The sequence below is a fragment of the Oncorhynchus nerka genome, unplaced genomic scaffold (assembly GCF_034236695.1).
Source record: "Oncorhynchus nerka isolate Pitt River unplaced genomic scaffold, Oner_Uvic_2.0 unplaced_scaffold_288___fragment_1, whole genome shotgun sequence".
Lineage (NCBI taxonomy): Eukaryota > Metazoa > Chordata > Actinopteri > Salmoniformes > Salmonidae > Oncorhynchus > Oncorhynchus nerka.
The window spans coordinates 86,260-112,511 of record NW_027040460.1 but is presented as its reverse complement, the minus strand read 5'-3'; the positions used below and the strand labels follow the sequence as shown (position 1 = coordinate 112,511).

General features: G+C 48.5%; 1 protein-coding gene across 2 annotated transcripts in view; it reads right to left on the bottom strand.

Moving 5' to 3' along the window:
- Nucleotides 1-299: 299 nt before the first annotated feature.
- The window catches only part of LOC115121458 (ankyrin repeat domain-containing protein 12-like), a 67,388-nt gene continuing 41,435 nt past the window's right edge, over nt 300-26,252 (bottom strand). The window contains exons 4-14 of one of the 2 annotated variants that reach the window (XM_065016934.1): nt 18,980-19,063; nt 17,236-17,382; nt 16,629-16,832; nt 15,235-15,377; nt 13,688-13,835; nt 8,291-12,801; nt 6,205-6,456; nt 4,083-4,181; nt 2,882-3,058; nt 1,471-1,569; nt 300-1,183 (exon numbers count right to left, since the gene is read on the bottom strand). In XM_065016934.1, coding sequence (XP_064873006.1) covers nt 998-1,183; nt 1,471-1,569; nt 2,882-3,058; nt 4,083-4,181; nt 6,205-6,456; nt 8,291-12,801; nt 13,688-13,835; nt 15,235-15,377; nt 16,629-16,832; nt 17,236-17,382; nt 18,980-19,063 — 6,050 coding nt within the window. In that variant the 3' untranslated portion in view covers nt 300-997. The remainder of the gene's footprint in view (nt 1,184-1,470; nt 1,570-2,881; nt 3,059-4,082; nt 4,182-6,204; nt 6,457-8,290; nt 12,802-13,687; nt 13,836-15,234; nt 15,378-16,628; nt 16,833-17,235; nt 17,383-18,979; nt 19,064-26,252) is intronic. The other variant, XM_065016935.1, reaches the window with a different exon arrangement.

Below are 26,252 nucleotides of genomic sequence, written 5' to 3'. Positions count from 1 at the left end.
GCTAACCACGCACCCCCAAGAGCGGTGCTCTCTAACCACGCACCCCCAAGAGCGGTGCTCTCCAACCACGCACCCCCAAGAGCGGTGCCCTCTAACCACGCACCCCCAAGAGCGGTGCCCTCTAACCACGCACCCCCAAGAGCGGTGCCCTCTAACCACGCACCCCCAAGAGCGGTGCCCTCTAACCACGCACCCCCAAGAGCGGTGCCCTCTAACCACGCACCCCCAAGAGCGGTGCCCTCTAACCACGCACCCCCAAGAGCGGTGCCCTCTAACCACGCACCCCCAAGAGCGGTGCTGCCCTCTAACCACGCACCCCCAAGAGCGGTGCCCTCTAACCACGCACCCCCAAGAGCGGTGCCCTCTAACCACGCACCCCCAAGAGCGGTGCCCTCTAACCACGCACCCCCAAGAGCGGTGCCCTCTAACCACGCACCCCCAAGAGCGGTGCCCTCTAACCACGCACCCCCAAGAGCGGTGCCCTCTAACCACGCACCCCCAAGAGCGGTGCTCTCTAACCACGCACCCCCAAGAGCGGTGCTCTCTAACCACGCACCCCCAAGAGCGGTGCTCTCTAACCACGCACCCCCAAGAGCGGTGCTCTCTAACCACGCACCCCCAAGAGCGGTGCTCTCTAACCACGCACCCCCAAGAGCGGTGCCCTCTAACCACGCACCCCCAAGAGCGGTGCCCTCTAACCACGCACCCCCAAGAGCGGTGCTCTCTAACCACGCACCCCCAAGAGCGGTGCTCTCTAACCACGCACCCCCAAGAGCGGTGCTCTCTAACCACGCACCCCCAAGAGCGGTGATCTACCACACCCCCAAGTTCCGTCAACTTCAGTGCTTGACCTTTCTTCTCTCTACTTCATTCCTTCTAACATGTGCCCCCCTCCATCACTTCATTCCTGTTCGAGGTAGATGGCCACTAGATGATCCGTCCTCATCAGTCCTCTGCCTGACCCTTACCGTGGGTCGTGTAGCCTAAAGGTCACGGGTCATATGGGCGTGAGGTCAAAGTCGTCGTTGACCTCTACCAGGGGGATGTAGAACTCGGGTATCTCGAAGATGGAGGTGGACTTGTACACGACTGGATCCAGCTCCTGGAGTTTCAGCTGCCAATGGAGACGCTGGACAGCATTAAGAGCTGCTGCCTCGTGCTGCTGCCTCATCAGAAGACACGTCTGGGAGGGGTATTAATAAGATGGAGGAGGAAAGGAGAAGAGTTACGGAGAGAAGGAGAAAGGTATGAGACATGAACTTCACCCTAAAACCCGATTCAGACCATTTTGACATTATTGAGATGCTTGTTTTGCCAAATGAATACAAATAGAGAGAGAGTCCAAGCTCTCTCCAAAACCCGATATGTAGCCACTTACTGCATCAGACCGAATGGATGAACAAAAACATATCACCGTAGATTGAGTTTTACTGCTGCAAGAAGGGCCACGTTGACAGAGATCAAGCGTACCTTGAGTTTATCGAACTTGTCGTCCACGTCTTGCAACCAGGACATAAACTGGCGGGCGTTGAAACGATCCCTCACAGACGTCTTGCCATCTTGGTCTCCCTAGAAACACAACATCGATAATACAACGTTACCGAAAACTGGCAGCGTTAGTTACGGTTCTGTTGAACCATTATGGATCAGAACTGGCAGCGTTAGTTACGGTTCTGTTGAACCATTATGGATCAGAACTGGCAGCGTTAGTTACGGTTCTGTTAAACCATTATGGGTCAGAACTGGCAGCGTTAGTTACGGTTCTGTTGAACCATTATGGGTCAGAACTGGCAGCGTTACGGTTCTGTTAAACCATTATGGGTCAGAACGGGCAGCGTTAGTTACGGTTCTGTTAAACCATTATGGATCAGAACTGGCAGCGTTAGTTACGGTTCTGTTAAACCATTATGGGTCAGAACTGGCAGCGTTAGTTACGGTTCTGTTAAACCATTATGGGTCAGAACTGGCAGTTCTGTGGGTCAGAACTGGCAGCGTTAGTTACGGTTCTGTTAAACCATTATGGGTCAGAACTGGCAGCGTTACGGTTCTGTTAAACCATTATGGGTCAGAACTGGCAGCGTTACGGTTCTGTTGAACCATTATGGATCAGAACTGGCAGCGTTAGTTACGGTTCTGTTGAACCATTATGGATCAGAACTGGCAGCGTTAGTTACGGTTCTGTTAAACCATTATGGGTCAGAACTGGCAGCGTTAGTTACGGTTCTGTTAAACCATTACGGGTCAGAACGGGCAGCGTTAGTTACGGTTCTGTTAAACCATTACGGGTCAGAACGGGCAGCGTTACGGTTCTGTTAAACCATTATGGGTCAGAACTGGCAGCGTTAGTTACGGTTCTGTTAAACCATTACGGGTCAGAACTGGCAGCGTTAGTTACGGTTCTGTTAAACCATTACGGGTCAGAACGGGCAGCGTTAGTTACTGTGTTAACTGGAAATCACTGAGTGTTTGCGTCATGACAAAAAAATATTAAAATACAACTGCTGTTACCAAAGGGATTGATACATTCGATCAGTTGATTGATGCCAACTTTAAATAAATGTGATCTATTGATTGGTCGATACCAATTTACTGATTCCACATTTTAAATAAATGTGATCTATTGATTGGTCGATTCCAACTTACTGATTCCACATTTTAAATAAATGTGATCTATTGATTCCACTGATTTTTAAATAAATGTGATCTATTGATTGGTCGATTCCAACTTACTGATTCCACATTTTAAATAAATGTGATCTATTGATTGGTCGATACCAATTTACTGATTCCACATTTTAAATAAATGTGATCTATTGATTGGTCGATACCAATTTACTGATTATACATTATAAATAAATGTGACTGATTGATACAAACTTACCGATTCTACAGTACGTGACATCATGCCACTTGCCTGGGCATCCTGCGGCATGTTGTACACCTCTGCGTCCAATAGCACGGTGCACGCACTAAACGGGAGCGTCTGATTGGCTAGTGTTCTGGCAGCCCGGTAGTGAACTCGTAACACTTCCTGTTCGTTGGAAACAATTAACTTTTCCTGGAAGAGAGAAGAAGAGAAGAGTTGAGTTAGACTAGAATAAGGAGTGGAGGAAAGGGTGGAGTTAGACTAGAATAAGGAGTGGAGGAAAAGGGTGGAGTTAGACTAGAATAAGGAGTGGAGTAAAAGGGTGGAGTGGAGTTAGACTAGAATAAGGAGTGGAGGAAAAGGGTGGAGTTGAGTTCGACTAGAATAAGGAGTGGAGGAAAGGGTGGAGTTAGACTAGAATAAGGAGTGGAGGAAAGGGTGGAGTTAGACTAGAATAAGGAGTGGAGGAAAAGGGTGGAGTTAGACTAGAATAAGGAGTGGAGGAAAAGGGTGGAGTTAGACTAGAATAAGCAGTGGAGGAAAAGGGTGGAGTTAGACTAGGATAAGGAGTGGAGGAAAAGGGTGGAGTTAGACTAGAATAAGGAGTGGAGGAAAAGGGTGGAGTTAGACTAGGATAAGGAGTGGAGGAAAAGGGTGGAGTTAGACTAGAATAAGGAGTGGAGGAAAAGGGTGGAGTTAGACTAGGATAAGGAGTGGAGGAAAAGGGTGGAGTTAGACTAGGATAAGGAGTGGAGGAAAAGGGTGGAGTTAGACTAGAATAAGGAGTGGAGGAAAAGGGTGGAGTTAGACTAGAATAAGGAGTGGAGGAAAAGGGTGGAGTTAGACTAGAATAAGGAGTGGAGGAAAAGGGTGGAGTTAGACTAGAATAAGGAGTGGAGGAAAAGGGTGGAGTTAGACTACAATAAGGAGTGGAGGAAAAGGGTGAAGTTAGACTACAATAAGGAGTGGAGGAAAAGGGTGGAGTTAGACTAGAATAAGGAGTGGAGGAAAAGGGTGGAGTTAGACTACAATAAGGAGTGGAGGAAAAGGGTAGAGTTGAGATTAATAGTTGAGACAGAAGAAAACGAAAGCGTCTCCTACTTGTATTTGTAACGTCAACCAGTATTTCCACGTAAATAACAGTTCCTAAATAAGTACGATCGAGCTATAAAAAGGAAAATTAAATAGGACGGAGTTTAAATTCACATCCACATACCCGTTCGATGCTGTGCTGCAAGCGTAGCTTCATACGAACAACTTCCTGTTGCTTAAACATCTCCTTCAGTTGGTCCGGGAGAGACGGAGGGGGAGTTATCTGTTAAAGAGACAAATTAATAGAAACATTACGAAAAGTTCAACATCATGAAACATTTGAAGATTGTTTAATTAAGACCCTTTAAATGCAGGAGTGTCTTGAGTGGAGGACATTAGCGATAAAGAAACATTCAATGGGAAAAGAGAGCAGATCCAAGAGAGGACAGAGGAGGTCCAAGAGAGGACAGAGGAGGTCCAAGAGAGGACAGAGCAGGTCCAAGAGAGGACAGAGCAGATCCAAGAGAGGACAGAGCAGATCCAAGAGAGGACAGAGGAGGTCCAAGAGAGGACAGAGGAGGTCCAAGAGAGGACAGAGGAGGTCCAAGAGAGGACAGAGCAGATCCAAGAGAGGACAGAGCAGATCCAAGAGAGGACAGAGGAGGTCCAAGAGAGGACAGAGGAGGTCCAAGAGAGGACAGAGCAGATCCAAGAGAGGACAGAGGAGGTCCAAGAGAGGAGGTCCAAGAGAGGACAGAGGAGATCCAAGAGAGGACAGATCAGATCCAAGAGAGGACAGATCAGATCCAAGAGAGGACAGATCAGATCCAAGAGAGGACAGAGGAGGTCCAAGAGAGGACAGAGCAGGTCCAAGAGAGGACAGAGCAGGTCCAAGAGAGGACAGAGCAGGTCCAAGAGAGGACAGAGCAGGTCCAAGAGAGGACAGAGGAGGTCCAAGAGAGGAGGTCCAAGAGAGGACAGAGGAGATCCAAGAGAGGACAGATCAGATCCAAGAGAGGACAGATCAGATCCAAGAGAGGAGGTCCAAGAGAGGACAGAGGAGGTCCAAGAGAGGACAGAGCAGGTCCAAGAGAGGACAGAGCAGGTCCAAGAGAGGACAGAGGAGGTCCAAGAGAGGACAGAGGAGGTCCAAGAGAGGACAGAGGAGGTCCAAGAGAGGACAGAGGAGGTCCAAGAGAGGACAGAGGAGGTCCAAGAGAGGACAGAGCAGATCCAAGAGAGGACAGAGCAGATCCAAGAGAGGACAGAGGAGGTCCAAGAGAGGACAGAGCAGATCCAAGAGAGGACAGAGGAGGTCCAAGAGAGGAGGTCCAAGAGAGGACAGAGGAGATCCAAGAGAGGACAGATCAGATCCAAGAGAGGACAGATCAGATCCAAGAGAGGACAGATCAGATCCAAGAGAGGACAGAGGAGGTCCAAGAGAGGACAGAGGAGGTCCAAGAGAGGACAGAGCAGGTCCAAGAGAGGACAGAGCAGGTCCAAGAGAGGACAGAGCAGGTCCAAGAGAGGACAGAGGAGGTCCAAGAGAGGAGGTCCAAGAGAGGACAGAGGAGATCCAAGAGAGGACAGATCAGATCCAAGAGAGGACAGATCAGATCCAAGAGAGGAGATCCAAGAGAGGACAGAGGAGGTCCAAGAGAGGACAGAGGAGGTCCAAGAGAGGACAGAGCAGGTCCAAGAGAGGACAGAGGAGGTCCAAGAGAGGACAGAGGAGGTCCAAGAGAGGACAGAGGAGGTCCAAGAGAGGACAGAGGAGGTCCAAGAGAGGACAGAGGAGGTCCAAGAGAGGACAGAGGAGGTCCAAGAGAGGACAGAGGAGGTCCAAGAGAGGACAGAGGAGGTCCAAGAGAGGACAGAGGAGGTCCAAGAGAAGACAGAGGAGATCCAAGAGAAGACAGAGGAGATCCAAGAGAAGACAGAGGAGATCCAAGAGAGGACAGATCAGATCCAAGAGAGGAGATCCAAGAGAGGACAGAGGAGGTCCAAGAGAGGACAGAGGAGGTCCAAGAGAGGACAGAGGAGGTCCAAGAGAGGACAGAGGAGGTCCAAGAGAGGACAGAGGAGATCCAAGAGAGGAGATCCAAGAGAGGACAGAGGAGATCCAAGAGAGGACAGATCAGATCCAAGAGAGGACAGATCAGATCCAAGAGAGGACAGATCAGATCCAAGAGAGGACAGAGGAGATAAAATAATAAAACACAGGAGTGGAGATGCTCTCTTAAGCGTCAATAGAGATTTTCAGTCAAGGAGTACCGAACCCTTTAATGATCAAACTCCAGACTCACAGTCGGAATACAGAGTTTACCGAAGGGGTTCCCGTCTAGCAGGTACGATCCTGTAAACGTCACGTATTCGTCGTAATACTGCGGCGGCTGGGGGGTGACGCTCAGCAGCACTTTGCGGTTATCCTCGATCTTCTTGCGGATGTGCAGGAACTCGTAGTAAGGGTTGGCCCTCTCCGTCTGGTACGGCTGAATCTCCTCCAGCTTCAGAGAGTCAACGATGGCCGCCAGAGACGGCTGAGGCTTCTCCATCCCCTGAGCAAAGACGAGAAGAGACATACAGTAAGATAAGGTAGGCATACGCTAAGGTAGGGGAGGCATACGGTAAGGTAGGGGAGGTATACGGTAAGGTAGGGTAGGGGAGGCATACGGTAAGGTAGGGTAGGGGAGGCATACGGTAGGGGAGGCATACGGTAAGGTACGGGAGGCATACGGTAAGGTAGAGTAGGGGAGGCATACGGTAAGGTAGAGGAGGGGAGGCATACGGTAAGGTAGGGGAGGCATACGATAAGGTACGGGAGGCATACGCTAAGGTAGAGGAGGCATACGGTAAGGTAGAGGAGGCATACGGTAAGGTAGAGGAGGCATACGGTAAGGTAGGGGAGGCATACGGTAAGGTAGGGGAGGCATACGGTAAGGTAAGGTAGAGGAGGCATACGCTACGGTAAGGTAGAGGAGGCATACGGTAAGGTAGAAGAGGCATACGGTAAGGTAGAGGAGGCATACGGTAAGGTAGAGGAGGCATACGGTAAGGTAGAGGAGGCATACGGTAAGGTAGAGGAGGCATACGGTAAGGTAGGCATACGGTAAGGTAGGGGAGGCATACGGTAAGGGACGGGAGGCATACGGTAAGGGAGGCATACGGTAAGGTACAGGAGGCATACGGTAAGGTAGAGGAGCCATACGGTAAGGTAGGGGAGGCATACGGTAAGGTAGGCATACGGTAAGGTAGAGTAGGGGAGGCATACGGTAAGGTAGGGGCGGCATACGGTAAGGTAAGGGAGGCATACGGTAAGGTAGAGGAGGGGAGGCATACGGTAAGGTAGGGGAGGCATACGGTAAGGTAGGGGAGGCATACGGTAAGGTAGGGGAGGCATACGGTAAGGTAAGGTAGAGGAGGCATACGCTACGGTAAGGTAGAGGAGGCATACGGTAAGGTAGAGGAGGCATACGGTAAGGTAGAGGAGGCATACGGTAAGGTAGAGGAGGCATACGGTAAGGTAGAGGAGGCATACGGTAAGGTAGGCATACGGTAAGGTAGGGGAGGCATACGGTAAGGGAGGGGAGGCATACGGTAAGGGAGGCATACGGTAAGGTACAGGAGGCATACGGTAAGGTAGAGGAGCCATACGGTAAGGTAGGGGAGGCATACGGTAAGGTAGGCATACGGTAAGGTAAGGGAGGCATACGGTAAGGTAGAGTAGGGGAGGCATACGGTAAGGTAGGGGCGGCATACGGTAAGGTAAGGGAGGCATACGGTAAGGTAGAGGAGGGGAGGCATACGGTAAGGTAGGGGCGGCATACGGTAAGGTAAGGGAGGCATACGGTAAGGTAGGGGAGGCATACGGTAAGGTAGGGGAGGCATACGGTAAGGTAGGGGAGGCATACGGTAAGGTAGAGGAGGCATACGGTAAGGTAGAGGAGGGGAGGCATACGGTAAGGTAAGGTACAGGAGGCATACGGTAAGGTACAGGAGGCATACGGTAAGGTAGGGGAGGCATACGGTAAGGTAGGGGAGGCATACGGTAAGGTAGAGTAGGGGAGGCATACGGTAAGGTAGAGTAGGGGAGGCATACGGTAAGGTAGAGTAGGGGAGGCATACGGTAAGGTAGAGTAGGGGAGGCATACGGTAAGGTAGAGTAGGGGAGGCATACGGTAAGGTACAGGAGGCATAGAAAGATGGGAACAGTAAAGTTTCTTATCTAAGAAGATATTTTGTCCCAAATGTCAACCCTTTACTAAATCTACCGCTCCATTCTCGCCCTTCTTCCTCCCAGTCTCCCTCCTAAACCCCATTCTCTCTCAGCCACACACCCATCCCTCTATTCCTCCAACCTCTCCCCCTCCATTATCCTCCAGAGGAACCCACCTGTTGTGTGCTGCCTCCGGCGTGGTTTGAGGTAGACATCCTTGGCATTTTCCTCTTCCTGGGGTGTGTCTGCTGGACGTCCTGGTCCTCTTCCATGGTTAGGGAGCGGACCTTGGCCTTAGCCCCGGAGGAGTCAGAGTCTCTGTCCCCAGACTGGGGGGAAGAGCTTGCAGAGAACCCACTGCAGCTGTAACTACCACTACTACCACTCTGGTCTGTCTGCGAGCCTTGCTGGAAGTTGCTAAACTGTCCAGAAGCACCGGACAGTGTCTGTCCTTCTGATCTCTCCTCAGAGGTAGAAGCCACTTCCATTGGCTCTGGGCATGGCTCTAATTTCACCTCAGGGACGGTGACCATATTACTGCCCTCTGACGAAGACCGACAACTAGTCCTTCCTGTTGACATGACCTCAGGACCTCTGCTCTTCTCCAATGTGTTGTCAGGTGTATCAGAAGTTTCTTCCGATTTGTGTTCAAGGCACGGCCATCGCGACACAGTAGATAGTGTATGCTGGCTAGCATGATCGTTTTTCCCCGGTTGAGGATCGCTGGAGTCGACAACGTCACTGGAGAATCTGGATTGCTTACAATCCTGAAAGCTTGCGTCAGTGTCCATGTCCTCTTGAGATTCATTGGTTCTACTCTGCATAGATTCCTCTGTACTAACACTGCTGGTGGATGCTACTGGGTTGTCCATCGCTCCTGGTCGAGACGCTCCTAACACACTGTCAAGGCTCTCTACAGCTGCTCTGTTTTCAGAGCTGCTGGCTGCACCCTCAACTGGAGTTGTATCTTTAGGATCAAGAGCCAAATCTCCACCAACCTCAGTCTTCGTCTGCTGTGAGGTCACCGTACTGGTGTTTGGAAGGGTTTCCCGTGACTGGCTAGCAGAGAGAGAGGAGTTTGTTTCGGTGCTGGAGAACAGCAGTTGACAGGATAGAGAAGATAATGTCACCAGTGGCGTCAAGTACTTCGTGCTACATTCGGGCGCTGCAGTGAAGGTCTCAACGGGGATACACTGGACGTCCCGTATTAGGAGAGGATCAGAGGTGGAAGAAAACCCTCTCCGTTCTGGCGTAGCTAGCTGTTGGACACTAGCCTGTTGAAGTGTTGAGGAGTCCTTTACAAGAGGATCTCTGGTGTTGGACACTTGAGGTGGAAGACGGACACCTGAAGCGGTGTTGAAATCTGCATCGGTTCTTGGAGCGGTGCTACCTTCACTCTCAGTGTTGAGATCTGCATATGTTCTTGCATTAGGGAGATTTGGAAGCATCTGAGTAGGACCCCTTTGACTCTGGCTCTCCTCCAGATCTGCACAGGTTTCTGAAGGAAGCTGAAAACCTGAAGGCTCTTCATTTGGTTGAGCAGCAGGCACCACGCTGGCCTTTGACAGAGTTTCAAAATGTTTACCCGCCGTCGCAGAGTTTGCTTCCTCGTCCAGAATAGCTATAAGGTAAGGGGAAGTGTGTCGGCTCTGCAGCGGAGTCCTGTTACCTTGAGCTGAGTCTGGAAGACCGTTGTGGTCTTTGTCGTGAACGGCAGGTGATCTAGACTGTGAGAGGAGGGAAGACAGTTGGAAAAGCGGCTGAGAGTCCTGGGAGGCATCCAGGGTCATATCCGAGTCGTACTCTACGGGTCTCGGCATCAACATGGTTGCCTGACAGGAGTCCTCAGAACTGGCCATGGAGAACATGGACACGGATCTGGACATGAGATCCGACCGCTCGCTCTCCGGCCTGGGGGACCTGCTCAAGCTGTTCTCAATACCAGCCATCAACTTCCCACTGAGGGAGGAGAGTGTCTTCCCGTCTAGGGACATGGTCCTGGAGCTGGTGCTCTCCTTTATAGGTTTGTCTCGGTCCCGGCCATGAGCGTCGCCAGAGCCTTCGGAGCTCTTGGAACGAAGCAGTTCTTTGCTCGAACACTGTTCTCCAGATGACAAGGACATCGTCTTGGCTTTGCTTTTGAGCTTCCCTGGGTCTGTTGTCGCAGAGGAGGGTCGTTGTTTCATCCTCTCCCGCTCCTTCTGTTTGATCTTTTCTAGATGCTTCCGGTGCCACTGTTCAATCTCCTGGTCCTTCAGACTCAGCATTCGTTCGAAGCTGGTCTGCCTCAGGTCCTCGTTGACCAGACGTTTCTCTTTGGGTCGCTTCTCTTCCCGGGTGGCAGGTGAGGCTTTAGCTTTGGACCTGTTGTCTCGGTCAGTCTCAGTCTCGTTGGATTTGGTCTTACAGGCCTTGCTGCCCTCCTTGGAACGGTCCTTGTCGCTCTTGTGACGATCTTTGTCTCGATCTCTGTGCCGGTCAAAGTCTCTGGATTCTCTGTCTCTTCGGTCTCGGTCTTTCTCTGGCGTTTTCAGGACCTCCTCCTTTAGCGGTTTTGCTGGTGTGGTCTTGCCACTTTCAGACACATAGCCTTTCTTCTCCTCCAAGGGGAGCTTCAGGTTAGAGGAAGATGAAGAGCAGTCTTTAGATTTTTCCCTTTTCTTCTTATCGCAGTCTTTGTCTTTCTCCTTTGCACGATCCAATTTACTTTGATCAGTGCATTTCTCTGAAGGTGGTTTTCCTTTGTTATCCCAGCCTATCCTATCTTTGTCTCTGTACTCTCTCTCCTGCCTCTCCCTCTCGCTCTTCTTATCGGGCTTCTCTTTGCTCTTCTTGTCCTTGCTCTCTTCATGTTTTTTTGTCGTGGACAAGGCTCTGAGCTTTTCGCTCTCTTTGTGGTTCTTGTCACCAGGGGACAAATGAGATGAGCCAGACGCCATCCTCTCCTTCTCCCTCCAGCGATCCATGGAATTTTGCGAATTCTCTGATTTCTCCAGGTGCTCCATCTTAACCTTCTTCTCCTTATCGGGATTCTTTTTATCAGTCTCCCGTTCTTTTACAGAAGGCCTCCTGTCAGATTTGTCCCGCTGGTCTTTCTCAGAGGCATCCAGTCGGGCTAGATCAGCCGTAGACATGGTCTCCGGTACCGGTTTATCCTCCGGTTCATCTTTCACGCTTGTAGTGTTATGCTGCGTCTCCTCCGGAAGAGAGGTAGTCAGTCCAGAGGTGGAGCTGAGGCACTCTGTCCTCTCCTCATGCTCACTGGACTTCCCATCTTTTCCTCCTTTCTCTTTACAGACAGCAGAGGTTTCCTTCCCTTCCTTCTTCACCACCTTGTCTTTATCCTTCTCTTGCACCTCTCTCAGCCTCGTCTCCTTGCCGATGCTAGAGGGGTATATTTCTTTCGTCCCCCTCTCTTCCGTCACAGGAGAGCCGTCCTCCCTCTCGGTCTCAGTTTTCCCTGGAGGCGGAGGTTCGTCGTCATTGAAGAAGTTCTCTTTCCAGAACTCCCTGTCGAACTCCTGGTTCTTTTGGCCGTCCTTCCTGCCGCCCTCCTTCTGCCGGTGGCGGTTCCTCTCCCTGTCCGCCTCATACTCCCTGCAGTGGTTGTTCTTCTCCTTGTGTTTTAGTTTATGTTTTTTGACCACTTTGCCATCTTTGTCCGTCTTCCGTAAGGCACCACCGTCAGAGCTGTGGACCACGCTGCGTTCTTTATTATGCGAACTGGAGCCGCCGCCCCCGACGCTACAGTCCACGGCGACGTCCTTCTGGTGGTGCTTGCTCTTCTCCTTGTGCTTGCAGCCTTTACTACTGGAGCTCTCTGTGCAGAACTCCGACTCTGGGTTGTAGTGGTTGTACTTGACACCATCCGGCGGACAGGGGCCTTCGGCAATCGAGACGCACGTCATCTTGGCGTTCTCCTGTTTGAGCGGGTTGGAGGACGGCTGCTTGTCGGCCAGGCCGTGGTTGAGCTTAGGGGACTTGACGGTGGCGGACAGGTGGAAAAGGTGGACGGACGAGTCGTCCTTGGGACTGAAGGAGATTTTGAACAAGTCCTCGTCCCCACAGAGTCCTCGGCTGTTCTTGTCCATGTGTGTCTCCGACACAGACACGGTGGCTACGGAAAACACCAGAGCTTTGCTGTTCTCCTTCCCGTCCTCCTGGTTCTCTTTGTTCTTGCTCTGGTTCTTGTTCTTTTTCTTGACTTTGCTGCTTTTGTCTTTCTGTTCGGAAGTCGTGAGGCTGCAGAGGTTCTCTTTCTTAGTCCTGCTGGCGTCTGACGCCTTGTGTCCATCGGAGCCGTTGGAGCAGGTCGGAGAGCTCCTTCTCTCTGTTGGCATCTCCATCTCATCACTGGAACTATCCGAGCTGCAGTAGCGAACACGGGACGACGTCTTCTTAGACTTCGAGGACTGGACTGAGCCGCTCCCGCCCCCTTTATTGCTCTGCTTCACCAAATGATTCCTTTCCTTCTCCCTCAGCTCTCTCCGGAGGATGTGTCGATCGTTCAGGGCTTTACTCAAGTCCTCTTCGTCTTTGAACTCATACTCATCCAAGCCGGACATGGAGGATGAGGCCTTCACGGTGCTCTGCTTTCCTTCAGAATCCTTTTCCACGTCCGAGTCATCCAGGTGGTCGTCATCAACGTCCACGCTGGAGGGATTCACCGACGGAGGGCCTTCTGACTCTGTAGAGAGAACATAAGGAAAATGGAGGAATTCAAATCTTGTTGTTTGATTGCCAGTGTTTGTATAGTGTTGAGGAACACAATAATTACAACCTTGTTTTTAAATTAAGTTTAATTAAAAAAGGTAAAATTACCATATGCAAGCAAATATAATGAGAGATCTATAACACACACACACCTTTATTTTTGAAATCACAAAATAGAATAAACTTTTTTTTAAATACGATAAAAACACCACCTAATGGCAAAGATACAACTCTACAGGACACCCTACCGGGGGGGAGCTATCCTCTACAGGACACCCTACCTGAGGGGCTATCCTCTACAGGACACCCTACCGGGGGAGGCTATCCTCTACAGGACACCCTATCGGGGGGGGCTATCCTCTACAGGACACCCTACCGGGGGGGCGGCTATCCTCTACAGGACACCCTACCAGGGGGGGGGCTATCCTCTACAGGACACCCTACCGGGGGGGCTATCCTCTACAGGACACCCTACCGGGGGGGCTATCCTCTACAGGACACCCTACCGGGGGGCTATCCTCTACAGGACACCCTACCGGGGGGGCTATCCTCTACAGGACACCCTACCGGGGGGGCTATCCTCTACAGGACACCCTACCGGGGGCGGCTATCCTCTACAGGACACCCTACCGGGGGGCGGCTATCCTCTACAGGACACCCTACCGGGGGGCTATCCTCTACAGGACACCCTACCGGGGGCTATCCTCTACAGGACACCCTACCGGGGGCGGCTATCCTCTACAGGACACCCTACCTGAGGGGCTATCCTCTACAGGACACCCTACCTGAGGGGCTATCCTCTGGGTCTGAGAGGGGCACCTCTCCCTTTAGGAGGAGCTATCCTCTACAGGACACCCTACCTGAGGGGCTATCCTCTGGGTCTGAGAGGGGCACCTCTCCCTTTAGGAGGAGCTCCAGCGCCTGAGAATCAGCTACGTCTACAGGCCGCTCCCCTCGCTTGTTGGCCTGGAACGCATTTCCTCCGTGTGTCAGCAGCAGCTTCACAATCTAGACGGAAAAGAATCGGACAGGTGGTTAATGAAACCCGTTATGGTCCTGGATGAACAGATAATTGTGAAAATGGGTTTAGGACAAGAAATATACACACCTGCATTGCTTGCTGTTTGGGGGTTTAGGCTGGGTTTCTGTACAGCACTTTGGAGATATCAGCTGATGTACAAAGGACTATATAAATAAATGTGATTTTGATTTGAAGTGTAGAAAAATGACGTGTTTTCTTTAGACCAAGTTGTATCATCATTACTCGATGGTTAGTTGACGGAATGAGTCAGTCAACGTAATCCTGGTTATAGAGCGAGCGGAACGAGTCGGTCAACGTAATCCTGGTTATAGAGCGAGCGGAACGAGTCGGTCAACGTAATCCTGGTTATAGAGCGAGCGGAACGAGTCGGTCAACGTAATCCTGGTTATAGAGCGAGCGTAACGAGTCGGTCAACGTAATCCTGGTTATAGAGCGAGCGGAACGAGTCGGTCAACGTAATCCTGGTTATAGAGCGGCGGAACGAGTCGGTCAACGTAATCCTGGTTATAGAGCGAGCGGAACGAGTCGGTCAACGTAATCCTGGTTATAGAGCGAGCGGAACGAGTCGGTCAACGTAATCCTGGTTATAGAGCGAGCGGAACGAGTCGGTCAACGTAATCCTGGTTATAGAGCGAGCGGAACGAGTCGGTCAACGTAATCCTGGTTATAGAGCGAGCGGAACGAGTCGGTCAACGTAATCCTGGTTATAGAGCGAGCGAACGAGTCGGTCAACGTAATCCTGGTTATAGAGCGAGCGGAACGAGTCGGTCAACGTAATCCTGGTTATAGAGCGAGCGGAACGAGTCAGTCAACGTAATCCTGGTTATAGAGCGAGCGGAACGAGTCAGTCAACGTAATCCTGGTTATAGAGCGGACGAGAGGAGGGAGGGAAGTAATCCTGGTTATAGAGCGAGCGGAACGAGTCAGTCAACGTAATCCTGGTTATAGAGCGAGCGGAACGAGTCAGTCAACGTAATCCTGGTTATAGAGCGAGCGAGAGGAGGGAGGGAAGTAAACCTGGTTATAGAGCGGACGAGAGGAGGGAGGGAAGTAATCCTGGTTATAGAGCGAGCGAGAGGAGGGAGGGAAGTAATCCTGGTTATAGAGTGAGAGGAGGGAGGGAAGTAATCCTGGTTATAGAGTGAGAGGAGGGAGGGAAGTAAACCTGGTTATAGAGCGGACGAGAGGAGGGAGGGAAGTAATCCTGGTTATAGAGCGGACGAGAGGAGGGAGGGAAGTAATCCTGGTTATAGAGCGAGCGAGAGGAGGGAGGGAAGTAAACCTGGTTATAGAGCGGACGAGAGGAGGGAGGGAAGTAATCCTGGTTATAGAGCGGACGAGAGGAGGGAGGGAAGTAAACCTTACGTCTGTGTGTCCACTGCTGGAGGCATCGTGGAGTGGAGTGTCGTCATCCAGACCCTGAGTGTTGACTTCTGCTCCGGCTGCAATCAGAACCTTGGCCACGTCGTAGTAACCAAGGTTACACGCCTCGTGAAGGGGCGTCCAGCCTGACAGAGGATGCATTTAAAAAAAAAAAATGGTAATAACATAATTATCATACTATTTTTTTTTATTTCACTAGGTAAGTCAGTTAAGAACTCATTCTTATTTACAATGATGGCCAATCAGGGAACAGTGATTGCCTTGCTCAAGGGGCAGAACGACAGATTTTTACCTTGTCAGCTCAGGGATTCGATCCAGGAACCTTTCAGTTACTAGTCCAACGCTCTAACCACTAGGCTACCTGCCGTCCCTACACTCTAACCTCTAGGCTACCCTGCCGCCCCTACACTCTAACCGCTAGGCTACCTGCCGCGCCTACACTCTAACCACTAGGCTACCCTGCCGCCCCCACACTCTAACCACTAGGCTACCCTGCCGCCCCCACACTCTAACCGCTAGGCTACCTGCCGCGCCTACACTCTAACCACTAGGCTACCCTGCCGTCCCTACACTCTAACCACTGGGCTACCCTGCCGCCCCCCCCTAACCACTCTAACCACACTGGGCTACCTGCCGCCCCTACACTCTAACCACTGGGCCCTGCCGCCCCTACACTCTAACCACTGGGCTACCCTGCCGCCCCTACACTCTAACCACTGGGCTACCCTGCCGCCCCTACACTCTAACCACTAGGCTACCCTGCCGTCCCTACACTCTAACCACTAGGCTACCCTGCCGTCCCTACACTCTAACCACTAGGCTACCCTGCCGTCCCTACACTCTAACCACTAGGCTACCCTGCCTCCCCTCCACTCTAACCACTAGGCTACCCTGCCGCCCCTACACTCTAACCACTAGGCTACCTGCCTCCTCTACACTCTAACCACTGGGCTACCCTGCCACCCCTACACTCTAACCACTGGGCTACCCTGCCGTCCCTACACTCTAACCACTGGGCTACCCTGCCGCCCCTACACTCTAATCACTAGGCTACCCTGCCGCCCCAAACTACACAGTACTAACCTATGAAATACTTGATTCATTGTTTCTACAGGACACATTTAAAACAAAGTACTACTGGGCAACGTAACATTGAGTATGAACTGAATCCTCAACACTTTTGCAAATCTCTGCACTATAAAAGACCCTTATCGTTGTATCAAGGCCAGGTGTATCAAGGCCAGGTGTATCAAGACCAGGTGTATCAAGGCCAGGTGTATCAAGGCCAGGTGTATCAAGACCAGGTGTATCAAGGCCAGGTGTATCAAGGCCAGGTGTATCAAGGCCAGGTGTATCAAGGCCAGGTGTTCTTTTACCTGCGAAGTCTTTAATGTTGACGTCAGCTCCGAGGCCGATGAGCTCCTTGACCTGCTTGGCATCCCCTCGTATGGCGGCCATGTGTAGCGGCGTCTCGCCACGCTCGTTCCTCTTGTTCACCTTGTCCCTCGCTCTGGAGGCCGTGCTGCTGGGGAGCTTCTTCTGCACCGTGGGGGCCTGGGACGGGTGGCTAGGAGTCGAGTCTGGAGGGGAGGTGAGAGAGAAAGAGTCAAAAGACTAGAGATGATCTAACACTCAACCATAAACTGACACTGGGGAGGTCCATTATCTTTAAGGCTGTTGTTTAGCATTACGACTCATCCTTATAACTATAGTCCTTACCACATCCCTATAGGTTGATACGAGGATACAGGAGAGAGAGAGTAGGAGAGAGAGAGAGAGAGAGAGAGAGAGAAGGAGAGAGAGAGTAGGAGAGAGAGAGAGAGTAGGAGAGAGAGAGTAGGAGAGAGAGAGAGAGAGTAGGAGAGAGAGAGAGAGAGGGAAAGAGAAAGAGAGTGGGAAAGAGAAAGAGAGTGGGAAAGAGAAAGAGAGTGGGAAAGAGAAAGAGTGAAGGAGGAGACGGGGCATGAATGTGTTGTGACTAACCTGGGCTGTTGTCCCTGGCGGTCATCTGCATCAGGAGGGCCATCTGCTTGCGTTCTGACAGCGGGTAGCCAAACAGGAGATTAACCGGGGCCTTCTTACTCCCCCCAGACTCCTTCTTGACTTTCTTCTTATCCGGGCCATCTTTATCTACAGAGTTAGGACAGGGTTAGACTTAGAGACAAATACACATCTCTCCAAACCAACAAGGTGTGAATCCCAAATTGCACCCTATTCTCTATATAATGCACCTGAGCACTATGGAGCCCGGCCAATTTTTTTTTTTTAAATTGTACCTTTATTTAACTAGGCAAGTCAGTTAAGAACATATTCTTATTTTCAATGACGGCCTGGGAACAGTGGGTTAACTGCCTGTTCAGGGGCAGAACGACAGATTTGTACCTTGTCAGCTCGGGGGTTTGAACTCGCAACCTTCCGGTTACTAGTCCAACGCTCTAACCACTAGGCTACGCTGCCGCCCCAAATGTAGCGCACTATATAGGGGGACAGGGTGCCATATAGGACACGGCCAAGATCATCAACAAAAGGTGACCCAGTGGTTCTCTCCCCCCACAACCTCATCATTCACACCATCTCACCATCACGCGCAAAAAAACAACAAACTGTTAGCAAGTAGAGAGGGGGGGGGACAAAGAAAAACATTCTTTGTAGTCGGCAAAGTTGGTACCATATCACTAATAATAGGATCAAGTCAACAACATACAGACCTGTATGACGTGAGCTAGCTAGGCAAGCCAGAGAGAGCAGACAGACAGGGAGAGCAGACAGACAGGGAGGAGATGGAGGAAGCCAGAGAGAGCAGACAGACAGGGGGGAGGAAGCCAGAGAGAGCAGGCAGACAGGGAGGAGAAAGCCAGAGAGAGCAGGCAGACAGGGAGGAGGAAGCCAGAGAGAGCAGACAGACAGGGAGGAGGAAGCCAGAGAGAGCAGACAGACAGGGAGGAGGAAGCCAGAGAGAGCAGGCAGACAGGGAGGAGAAAGCCAGAGAGAGCAGGCAGACAGGGAGGAGGAAGCCAGAGAGAGCAGACAGACAGGGAGGAGGAAGCCAGAGAGAGCAGACAGACAGGGAGGAGAAAGCCAGAGAGAGCAGGCAGACAGGGAGGAGAAAGCCAGAGAGAGCAGGCAGACAGGGAGGAGAAAGCCAGAGAGAGCAGACAGGGAGGGAGGAGGAAGCCAGAGAGAGCAGACAGACTGGGAGGAGGAAGCCAGAGAGACAGGGAGGAGATGGAGGAAGCCAGAGAGAGCAGGCAGACAGGGAGGAGGAAGCCAGAGAGAGCAGGCAGACAGGGAGGAGGAAGCCAGAGAGAGCAGGCAGACAGGGAGGAGGAAGCCAGAGAGAGCAGGCAGACAGGGAGGAGGAAGCCAGAGAGAGCAGGCAGACAGGGAGGAGGAAGCCAGAGAGAGCAGGCAGACAGGGAGGAGGAAGCCAGAGAGAGCAGGCAGGGAGGAGGAAGCCAGAGAGAGCAGGCAGGGAGGAGGAAGCCAGAGAGAGCAGGCAGGGAGGACAGGTCACATGCTCATGTGTGTTTACAGTGTAGCACAGCAGCGTGGGTTAGACCTGGCATGATACAACTTGATGTGATCCCGGACAAGACACACACCACATGTGTTTACAGTGTAGCACAGCAGATAGTGTGGCCTACAAGCTGCTGAAGTCACTACGTCGAGACAAGACACCTACATACACATGTCTAGAGGACCCGGGCCGAAGCTGCAGTACAGTTACCTGCTGAGTACATCCTGCAGGGAGTCACTAACCTCCCCTCAGACTCTCCCCAGGACTCAGTGGACTGGTCTGGGACTGACTCATCTACTGGGCAGAGCAGAGACACAGGAGGGATGAAGGAGGAAGGAGGGGGAGTAGAGGAGAGGAGGGAGGGAGAGTAGAGGGAGTAGGGTGGAGAGGAGGGAGGGAGAGGGGGAGAGTAGAGGAGAGGAGGGAGGGAGAGTAGAGGAGGGGGAGAGTAGAGGAGGGAGGGAGAGTAGAGTAGAGTAGAGTAGGGGAGAGTAGAGTAGAGGAGGGGGAGAGTAGAGTAGAGGGAGAGTAGAGGAGAGAGTAGAGAGAGTAGAGTAGAGAGAGTAGAGTAGAGAGAGGAGAGAGTAGAGTAGAGGAGGGGGAGAGTAGAGTAGAGTAGAGGGGGAGAGTAGAGTAGAGGGAGAGTAGAGGAGAGAGTAGAGTAGAGAGAGTAGAGGAGAGAGTAGAGTAGAGAGTAGAGGAGAGGGAGAGTAGAGAGAGAGGAGAGAGTAGAGTAGAGTAGAGGAGGGGAGAGTAGAGTAGAGGAGAGGGAGAGTAGAGGAGAGAGTAGAGTAGAGAGAGTAGAGGAGAGGGAGAGTAGAGAGTAGAGAGTAGAGGAGAGAGTAGAGGAGAGAGTAGAGTAGAGAGAGTAGAGGAGAGGGAGAGTAGAGAGTAGAGTAGAGTGGAGAGAGTAGAGGAGAGAGTAGAGTAGAGAGTAGAGTAGAGGAGAGGGAGAGTAGAGAGTAGAGGAGAGGGAGAGTAGAGTAGAGAGTAGAGTAGAGGAAGAGGGAGGGAAAGTAGAGGAGAGGAAAGCATGCAGAAAGCACAGCATTAAGGCACGCCAAACTTTCTCGCAAAAACGCTCCTTCACACAAAACGATCAGTGATGAAGGGCTGCAGCGGCCATGTTGGCAGACGCTTATTGTCCACGCTGATATGCGCCTTTGGATCATAAACATATGTTTTATAAAGTACACACCATCACAATAAATCCATTTATTTAGTCAGGTCTAAAGAAACACGACACGAAGAAAATGTTTTTCAGAAGAACAGAATATGAGTCGTCTACTGTATGCTATCAGACTAGATACTGTATGCTATCAGACTAGATACTGTATGCTATCAGACTAGATACTGTATATTATCAGACTAGATACTGTATGCTATCAGACTAGATACTGTATGTTATCAGACTAGATACTGTATATTATCAGACTAGATACTGTATGTTATCAGACTAGATACTGTATGCTATCAGACTAGATACTGTATATTATCAGACTAGATACTGTATGCTATCAGACTAGATACTGTATGTTATCAGACTAGATACTGTATGTTATCAGACTAGATACTGCATGTTATCAGACTAGATACTGCATGTTATCAGACTAGATACTGCATGTTATCAGACTAGATACTGTATGCTATCAGACTAGATACTGTATGTTATCAGACTAGATACTGTATGCTATCTGGCTGATATGTTATCAGACTAGATACTAGATACTGCTATCAGATAGATACTGTATGCTATCAGACTAGATACTGTATGTTATCTGGCTAGATACTGTATGTTATCAGACTAGATACTGTATGTTATCAGACTAGATACTGTATGTTATCAGACTAGATACTGTATGTTATCAGACTAGATACTGTATGTTATCTGGCTAGATACCGTATGCTATCTAGCTATAGATATAAGCATTTAAGACCCAAGCATTTATTTGATATGATTTTACAATTTCGCTAAATTAAAAGAAAAGATATCATTCTGGAGCGAGTGATGTTGAGCGTAGTGATCACCTGAAACAGGTCCTGGCAACTTTAGTTGTGAATGATACAAACCATAGAAATCTAATTGGATTGTTTTACCTTTATTTAACTAGGCAAGTCAGTTAAGAACAAATTCTTATTTACAATGACGGACTTAGGAACAGGAACGACAGATTTTGTACCTTGTCAGCTCGGGGACTCGAACTTGCAACCTTTTGGTTAGTAGTCCAACGCTTTAACCACTAGGCTACGCTGCCGCCCCATATGGGCTACATGACGCGACTATAGGCTATTGATTTGAGAAAGTAGAGAAAAATTTAATAAAAACGTATCAAGTGATCATATCAGCCAGGTAGACGACTCCGGTTTTATTATTATAATAATAATAATAATAATAATAATAATAATAATAACAAATATATATAAATATATATAAATATATATAATAATAATAAATATATAAATAATAATAAATATATAAATAATAATAAATATATAAATAATAATAAATATATAAATAATAATAAATATATATAATAATAATAATAAATATATATAATAATAATAATAAATATATATAATAATAATAATAAATATATAATAATAATAAATATATTAATAATAATAAATATATAAATAATAATAAATATATAAATAATAATAAATATATAAATAATAATAAATATATAAATAAATAAATATATAAATAATAATAATAAATATATAAATAATAATAAATATATAAATAATAATAAATATATAAATAATAATAAATATATAAATAATAATAAATATATATAATAATAATAATAAATATATATAATAATAATAATAAATATATATAAATAATAATAATAAATATATATAAATAATAATTATATATATAAATAATAATAAATATATATAATAATAATAATAAATATAATAATAATAATAATAAATATATAATAATAATAATAAATATATATATATCCATCAAAACTCTCCCCTCCGCCGAGGAGCCTCTTGCAGACCTACACGTGATATTCCACCCAAACTCTGTATGCTATTGGCTCTCCAACCCTGTTCCTGTAGCTACACAGTGCCGCTATTGGCTCTCCAACCCTGTTCCTGTAGCTACACAGTGCTGCTCTTGGCTCTCCAACCCTGTTCCTGTAGCTACACAGTGCTGCTATTGGCTCTCCAACCCTGTTCCTGTAGCTACACAGTGCCGCTATTGGCTCTCCAACCCTGTTCCTGTAGCTACACAGTGCTGCTATTGGCCCTCCAACCCTGTTCCTGTAGCTACACAGTGCCGCTATTGGCTCTCCAACCCTGTTCCTGTAGCTACACAGTGCCGCTATTGGCTCTCCAACCCTGTTCCTGTAGCTACACAGTGCTGCTATTGGCCCTCCAACCCTGTTCCTGTAGCTACACAGTGTCGCTATTGGCTCTCCAACCCTGTTCCTGTAGCTACACAGTGCCGCTATTGGCTCTCCAACCCTGTTCCTGTAGCTACACAGTGCCGCTATTGGCTCTCCAACCCTGTTCCTGTAGCTACACAGGGCCGCTATTGGCTCTCCAACCCTGTTCCTGTAGCTACACAGGGCCGCTATTGGCTCTCCAACCCTGTTCCTGCAGCTACACAGTGCTGCTATTGGCTCTCCAACCCTGTTCCTGCAGCTACACAGTGCTGCTATTGGCTCTCCAACCCTGTTCCTGTAGCTACACAGTGCCGCTATTGGCTCTCCAACCCTGTTCCTGTAGCTACACAGTGCCGCTATTGGCTCTCCAACCCTGTTCCTGTAGCTACACAGTGCCGCTATTGGCCCTCCAACTCTGTTCCTGTAGCTACACAGTGCTGCTATTGGCTCTCCAACCCTGTTCCTGCAGCTACACAGTGCCGCTATTGGCTCTCCAACCCTGTTCCTACACAGTGCTCCTATTGGCTCTCCAACCCTGTTCCTGCAGCTACACAGTGCCGCGATTGGCTCTCCAACCCTGTTCCTGTAGCTACACAGTGCTCCTATTGGCTCTCCAACCCTGTTCCTGCAGCTACACAGTGCTGCTATTGGCTCTCCAACCCTGTTCCTGCAGCTACACAGTGCTGCTATTGGCTCTCCAACCCTGTTCCTGCAGCTACACAGTGCTGCTATTGGGAAACCAAGTGAAATCTGTTCGGGAACATGGATAGTAACAACGTTTTCACAACAAAACATATATTTCATTAAACTGTGGACGGCCTCTTTCTCTGCGCGCTCGAGAAGTTAACGAAGGACAGGAGAAGGATATAGAAACGTGCGCTGAGAGATTCTGTAGCTAAAAAAAAAAGGTAATGTAGCTATTAATAAGGAAAATATATATTTTATTTTTTTTTATTTTTAAATGCCCCATTACTAGGCTATTTAAAAATGAATTTCACTATAAATTGTAGGCCAACTCTGTGCGCCTGCCCTGTCAGAGAAATCAACAGCATCGCCAAGACCAATATGTTCTCTCCCAGACAGATAGAACGTTTAAAGCATAGCATGGAGTTGGTAACCAGTCCATCCAACATAATAATAGTCTACAATAAGTTAGACTAATTATGCACTAACTAATTGAGCACTAACGACCGCTGGGTCCTAATGACCTGGTACTCGGCACTAACGACCTCTGGGTCCTAATGACCTGGTACTCAGCACTAACGGCCGCCGGGTCCTAATGGCCTGGTACTCAGCACTAACGACCTTCGGGTCCTAATGACCTGGTACTCAGCACTAACGGCCGCCGGGTCCTAATGGCCTGGTACTCAGCACTAACGACCTTCGGGTCCTAATGACCTGGTACTCGGCACTAACGACCTCTGGGTCCTAATGACCTGGTACTCAGCACTAACGGCCGCCGGGTCCTAATGACCTGGTACTCGGCACTAACGACCTTCGGGTCCTAATGACCTGGTACTCGGCACTAACAACCTCTGGGTCCTAATGGCCTGGTACTCAGCACTAACGGCCGCAGGGTCCTAATGGCGTGGTACTCACCTCTCGTCTCTTATGCACTCTGGACTACGTAAATAAACTATTTGGTAGAAGGTGGCTGGCCAGAACAGGCAAGTGACACGTCTTGAAGACAAAGTCTATTTTCATTCACTAGTCCGCATGTACATGTGCATTTGCTGACCACAACAAAAAAATAAACCAAGGCAAGCATCACACAGTTCTTCTCCCTAAAGTGGCTGAATTAATGAAGGTGATGCAGGGGTGAGGGGTCATACTGGTGTTTGCTTTCTGCCAGGTTTGAGAAGTTAAAAGCCCATTGGATGAGTTATTTGTATAGCTGCAACAATTTTGATTTCCTTGCATTCCCCCTCCCCTCTCCATTACGGTTCTTCCTTCAGACAAACATCAGTCAAAAAAAAGCGTGTTCATTTGCACAATGTCTCTCGTTCAAATTCGCTTGTAAAATGTCCAAACTCAACAAAAAAAAAAAAACAAAAAAAAAGACATTCTCCTTCAGCCCCGTGAAAAGGTATTTGCCCCTTTTCTAGGTCTCTACTTTTGCATCTTTTTGATACAGAATGTTATCAGATTTTCAACCAAAACTTAATATTCGATAAAGGGAACCTGAGTGAACAAATAACACAACAATGACCATACTTATTTCATAAACAAAGTTATGAAACACCCAATTCCCCCGGTGTGGAAAACGTTATTGTCCCCTTTACACTCAGTAACTGGTTGTGCCACCTTTAGCTGCAAGGACTCCAACCAACCACTTCCTGTATTTGATCAGTCCACCTTTAGCTGCAAGGACTCCAACCAACCACTTCCTGTAGTTGATCAGTCCACCTTTAGCTGCAAGGACTCCAACCAACCACTTCCTGTAGTTTATCAGTCCACCTTTAGCTGCAAGGACTCCAACCAACCACTTCCTGTAGTTGATCAGTCCACCTTTAGCTGCAAGGACTCCAACCAACCACTTCCTGTAGTTGATCAGTCCACCTTTAGCTGCAGTGACTCCAACCAACCACTTCCGGTAGTTGATCAGTCCACCTTTAGCTGCAGTGACTCCAACCAACCACTTCCTGTAGTTGATCAGTCCACCTTTAGCTGCAGTGACTCCAACCAACCACTTCCTGTAGTTGATCAGTCCACCTTTAGCTGCAGTGACTCCAACCAACCACTTCCTGTAGTTGATCAGTCCACCTTTAGCTGCAGTGACTCCAACCAACCACTTCCTGTAGTTGTTGATCAGTCTCTTAAGTCGTTGTGGAGGAATTTTGGCCCACTCTTCCATGCAGAACTGCTTGAACTCAGCGACATGTGTGGGTTTTAAAGCATCAATTGCTCGTTTCAAGTCCTGCCACGGCATCTCAATTGGAATTAGGTCTGGACTTTGACTTGACCGTAAAAAAAAATAATAAAAAAAAAACTTCAAATTGTGTTGCTTTTTTTTTTGCCATTTTCATGTAGACTTGATTGTGATTTTTATTTATTTATTTTTTTAAACATGGTCTCGCTGCGTTTTGGCTCACAGACGTACAGGGCTCTGACATGTGTACCGTTGACTATAGCCTATGCACTTGAAATGGCAAAATGGGAGACTTTAAAAATGTAGCTTGTTTTGAGATCAAAGCAAGAGATGCACGTAGTCAAGCGTGCACATCTTGTTCATATCCTTTGCTAGTTAGGATACTCCAGAATATTTATTCATTTGTAGTCAGCGAGAATAATTGTTTCCTAAAAAAAAAAAAAACATGTGCATGTCTCAACACCTTTGAAAAGACAGTCAGGTAGAGTATTTATTTGTTTGTCTTAAAAAGGGGCGGTGTTGTAATAAGCCAAGTAGCCAATAGACAGAAAGAAGCATAATTTGAATAAGCCAAGTAGCCAATAGACAGAAAGTAGCATAATTTGAATAAGCCAAGTAGCCAATAGACAGAAAGAAGCATAATTTGAATAAGCCAAGTAGCCAATAGACAGAAAGTAGCATAATTTGAATAAGCCAAGTAGCCAATAGACAGAAAGTAGCATAATTTGAATAAGCCAAGTAGCCAATAGACAGAAAGTAGCATAATTTGAATAAGCCAAGTAGCCAATAGACAGAAAGTAGCATAATTTGAATAAGCCAAGTAGCCAATAGACAGAAAGTAGCATAATTTGAATAAGCCAAGTAGCCAATAGACAGAAAGTAGCATAATTTGAATAAGCCAAGTAGCCAAGACAGAAAGTAGCATAATTTGAATAAGCCAAGTAGCCAATAGACAGAAAGTAGCATAATTTGAATAAGCCAAGTAGCCAATAGACAGAAAGTAGCATAATTTGAATAAGCCAAGTAGCCAATAGACAGAAAGTAGCATAATTTGAATAAGCCAAGTAGCCAAGACAGAAAGTAGCATAATTTGAATAAGCCAAGTAGCCAATAGGCAGAAAGTAGAATAATTTGAATAAGCCAAGTAGCCAAGACAGAAAGAAGCATAATTTGAATAAGCCAAGTAGCCAATAGACAGAAAGAAGCATAATTT